This window comes from Notolepis coatsorum (assembly GCF_963971535.1).
Source record: "Notolepis coatsorum genome assembly, chromosome: 6".
Classification (NCBI taxonomy): domain Eukaryota; kingdom Metazoa; phylum Chordata; class Actinopteri; order Aulopiformes; family Paralepididae; genus Notolepis; species Notolepis coatsorum.
The window spans coordinates 179,584,394-179,589,517 of record NC_140170.1 but is presented as its reverse complement, the minus strand read 5'-3'; the positions used below and the strand labels follow the sequence as shown (position 1 = coordinate 179,589,517).

At 40.7% G+C, this 5,124-nt stretch overlaps 1 protein-coding gene across 1 annotated transcript; it reads right to left on the bottom strand.

Moving 5' to 3' along the window:
• Positions 1–1,172: 1,172 nt before the first annotated feature.
• LOC311229809 (histone H1-like) lies at positions 1,173–1,835 on the bottom strand (the record flags this gene model as incomplete). The annotated part of the gene is made up of 1 exon (XM_084315883.1): positions 1,173–1,835. The coding sequence occupies one exon, from the start codon at positions 1,833–1,835 to the stop codon at positions 1,173–1,175; it is 663 nt and encodes a 220-aa protein (XP_084172009.1).
• Positions 1,836–5,124: the final 3,289 nt, after the last annotated feature.

Genomic DNA, 5,124 nt, shown 5'->3' with positions numbered 1-5,124 from the left:
AACCATGATATCAATGGTACATGGCATAATTTGTTATCATAGGAATGCCAGGATACATTTTTGTAAGAGATGTTTCTAAATGGAAATGGGGGACCCTGATGTATTGAGCCGTACTGTATTGTATTGCAGAATGGGTACAATACAGTACGGCTCAATACACACAATTGTTAAGGGGATGCAGACCAGAGAAAGACTTTCGTCTTGTTTACATCAGGGTCCCCCATTTTCAATTCATCATAACATATATGACACACATGACATACAGATAGACAATACTGCTACATCTATACATTTATGACATACCAGATTTACAAATACAATATTGTTTGTCATACAAAAATAGTCTAAAAAAGAGAGTATATACATTTGACAAAGAAACTGTACATTGGAGGAGGTTGGGTAGGAGGGGGTGGGGGGAACTGTACATTGGAGGTGGTTGGGTGGGGTAACTGTACATTGGATTATCTAGCGGCTGTGCTGGAATATCTGACCGCTGAGATAACTATCTGAAGCGTTGCGACTCGTTGAGACCATTTTCTTTACCTGGTCTGGATCACTAATCACATTATAAATAAATCGGTAGAACTAGTCGTGTTTTGTAGCCGTGCCTGTTTCATATAAATAGTGGGGGTCCATAAAAGAGCCTTTTGTGAGTCAATGTTCCACTTGTTCTGTATAATATAATGGCTGCTTGTGTAGATATTTAATGTGAGGTAGTGGGGAACATAATTATGTGCCAAATAACATATGATCCAAACCGGTCTGAATAAATAAAATTACATTAATCTGCTGTGTCCACTAATGGACCATCACCCGTAGTCATTCAAAGTGTCATAGCGGTCATTTACGCACAGACATAAAGGCACCATAATGATAGCAATTCATGTATTTCCACATAAAGGGCTCAACTCGTTGCAGTAAAGTATCTGCGTTAGGACCCACTAATCAAAAGCGGACTTAATAACAATCAACATTCTCCAATTGAGAACCTATATCTGAGGTAACTCGTGGAAATCAACCATCCCATAAGTAATACTAAGTTATATAATTCGATAAGCCCCCTTCACTTCCACACACTAGAGTACAATAATAGCTTTTCATGGAAGTGGTGGGTGGCTCTTAAAAGAGCCTTTTGTTGAATTAAAGACAACGTTCTGTTCAAACGCTTACGCTTATCTCTTTTTGGGAGCTCCTCTCTTAGCTGCTATTGGCTTGGCAGCCTCCTTAGCTGGGGCCTTCTTGGGCGCAGCAGGCTTTTTCACCTTCTTCGGGCTCTTGGCTGCTACCTTCTTGGGACTCTTGGCCGCTACCTTCTTGGGGCTCTTGGCTGCTACCTTCTTGGGACTCTTGGCCGCTACCTTCTTGGGACTCTTGGCTGCTACCTTCTTGACTTTCTTGGGAGACTTCTTGGCGGCAGCAGGCTTCTTCGTTGCCGCCTTCGTGGGCTTTTTGGCCACGACAGGTTTCTTGGCTGCTGGCTTCTTGGCTTTCGGAGCGGCTTTCTTTGCAGGCTTTTTGGCTTTAACCTCAGCCTTGTTGATCTTGAAAGAGCCGGAGGCTCCGGTACCCTTGACCTGGACCAGGGTTCCTTTTGTCACCAGACTCTTGACAGCGGTCTTAACGCGGGCCTTGTTCTTGTCCACGTCATAGCCACCGGCAGCCAGAGCCTTCTTTACGGCAGCCAGAGACACACCGCTCCTCTCTTTAGAAGCAGATACTGCCTCGACGACCAGGTCACTGACGCTGGGACCTGCCTTCTTGGGTTTGGGAGCTGCCTTCTTCTTAGCGGCCTTAGGCAGGGCGGCGGGAGCTGGAGCTGGAGCGACTTCTGCCATCTTCTCTCGTTCTGTCTCAGATTCAACACAAGTAGAATTATGATATTGAAGCTCAGTCAGAGGGCTGGTCTTAAACACTACATGAGAGCCATGTAGACTCAACCCACCCTGTCCTCCTCTGTGCTGCCAAAATGCTCTGCCGCTTGTGTTTTCTCCTCGCCAGAAAAGAGCTCAAATATACAACTATGAATATTGCAGGAATTTAACGCCAAATGGGTCAGCAAGCAGAAATATGTGCCATCAGAATTAAACCATTTGGAGACCCCTGGTGTGTTTGTGGACGCTTCAAACCACCAATTTGCGCCTTCACCATGGTGCGCAGCTATACCTTTCTCTGTTATTTATGTCTCACAATTCTTTAGATTGCATTATAATCCGACATAATCTCGTTTTCCAGCGAGCCGAGCTACCTGACTAGAGACTGGGAGCAAGAATAGTAATCTGGGGTGACGCGTTTTGTTTTAAATGGATGCTTTTCCGGTGTTGGTAAACACACTGTTGCTGGTGGCCTGTAGCGTGGGTCACCTCGACTTCGTATGAGGGATGATCACTACCTTAGATTAGTGGAAGGTTTCACGTGGCATATATTAATTACAACTAACATTTAATTAATTAATGTTGCAAAACATTTCATAACTCACACAAGAAGCGTAGCTACATTTTCCTTTTGGGGGTGGGGGACTAGTTTGCTGTGTACTTTAGACTGCTGCATGCTTGTTGACAATACATGCTTTTTGGGCATTGCTGATCTGCTGTGTTTTCTGATTTAAATCTGCTACACTGAACACTTAGCACAATAAATAATAACTGCATTGGTCTATTTTAATTGTATTTCAATAGTTTAAATAGACATAGTAGATTCATAATGAATCATGATCATATCACCAAACATAAACGCACCAAATCAACATGGTCTGCATTACCACAAAAGAGGCCTTGCACGGAATGTTTGTGTAGTAAAGGCAATGGAATGGTTGCTATATGTATAAATTATATGTATAGATTATCATATCAACACATAGTGTTGTGTCTTATTACTGAATGTTATAAAGAAGTCAAAACGGAACAGTAATATCATGCTTTTCAGCAGTGTTTTACCAACTACCACTGCACATAAATTAGGCATTTTCTTTTGAAAGTGGTTACCAACGGTTACAGGCAGCCATGCTGGAAGAAACAGAACAACACAAACATTACAGTTTGTGTTTAGCCTATAGGTCAGATATACAGGCCTCTATTGTTAGGGCTCAACTCATTGTGAAGTAAAGGATATTAGAATGTGGTGCAGTAGGCTGCTAGCTACATTTTTTGATACATTCAGAAGAAATAGCTCAAGGAATGAAACATACTATGTTGTCAGAGTCATACTTGTATTATTATCTTGTACCACAGTGAGGTACTGATACATGTAGCTCATGGTGAGACCATGTCGGTCTGTGTCATCTGTTTATGATCAGTAATAAATAACCCAAACAAGAGGACACCTGCTCATGGAGATGACTCAGCACCATCAGAAAACATCTCTCACCTTATAAATGTATACTGGCATTTCCATGATTGAAAGTTATGCCAAATGCATGCAAAAAGGATTATGCAGCTGTATGTACAGACAGATGTGTATATGAATGTGTGTGTGTATATATATATTGTAAGTCAAAGCAGTGACAGATGTCACCAAGAGAGCTATTGATTGATTGAAAACTTTATTAACAGATTGCAGAATGGGTACAGTACAGCTCAATACATACAATTGTTAAGGGGATGCAGACCAGAGAAAGACTTTTGTCTTGTTTACATCAGGGTCCCATTTTCAATTCATCATAACATATAATACACGACTTACAGATAGACAGTACTGCTACATCTATACATTTATGACATACCTAGCATACCGTGCGGCAAAGGGAACCGCTCCCGCCTACCTCCGGTCAATGGTCTCTAACTACACACCCTCAAGACCCCTACGCTCTGCATCTTCTGGCCGCCTCAGATCTACTCCTATCCAAGCTCCCGGAGGGTCATCAAAGAGAAGCCGCCTATTCTCAGTCCTTGCCCCACAATGGTGGAATGAACTACCCATCCCAGTTAGGACAGCCGAATCCCGTCCAATCTTTCGCCATCGACTAAAGACTCACTTCTTCAACCATTATCTGAAATGATAAAAAAAAAAAAAAAAAAAAATCTAACCCTGACTAACCTTAATGTCATGCACTTGTCCTAATAAACTAACCTACACTGTAACACGCAACACTTTGATGAACATTGTTACTCAGCTGATAGAGTTATACCCTTCTTGCTGTCTTGTCGCACAGAACTTGTAAGTCGCTTTGGATAAAAGCGTCAGCTAAATGACTAAATGTAAATGTAAATACCAGATTTGCAAATACAGTACTGTTTGTGATACAAAAATAGTCTAGAAACGAGAGTATATACATTTGACGTAGAAACTGTACATTGCGCTATCAAGGTGCACAAAATAATTGTCTTGGAAAAATGCAGTTTCATGTCGATTATTGCTTGGCTTAATTAATATCAAGTGTGGCTATGGAGTTTTGCTAAAAGAATATATAGTTGGGTTATTATGGCTTTGCGCGCAAATAGTTTCCTGTGCGCGGGAAATGTGCGACAAAGCCTCTCAACCAATCGTATACAAGAAGCCACGCAGCTATACTTGCACAATTTGACCTATATACCCATGTAACTCTTGTATTGTATATATATAAATCCACTTATGTCTGAATACACCTGCATATCATATTTTTTATATACCTTACCTTATACCACTGGTCAGTATGACTTACTACCAGTGTATTTATACCTATAACACTGTACATACATCTGATCAGCATTATTACAATACTCTGTATAGTATTAATTTATTATACTTCAGTTTAATCCTATTGCACTTTACTGTTACATTTGTACTCCAGAAAGACGCCAATTTATTTTCTTTGTACTATATAAAGACAATTCATTTTAATCTAAAATAGTGAAACGAATTGGCTGGAACGCTCTCGACGAATGTAAATATAATGAGTCAAACAAGGCACTTATTGTAGAAGCAAACATTTTCTCCGCAAATATTATATATGGAATTCCGATTAAACGTATTCCTTAAGAGGTGATTTCATTATTAGTTGCTCCCAGGTCGAAACTATGTGTAGAGGACAGTATACATTTAACTTATAATAGGCATGGTTATAGATGTTGCAGAAGTATTGCTTTCTCGGTAATATGTGGGTGGCTCTGAAAAGAGCCTTTGTGGAGTTTGTCGAAGAGGCTAAATAAT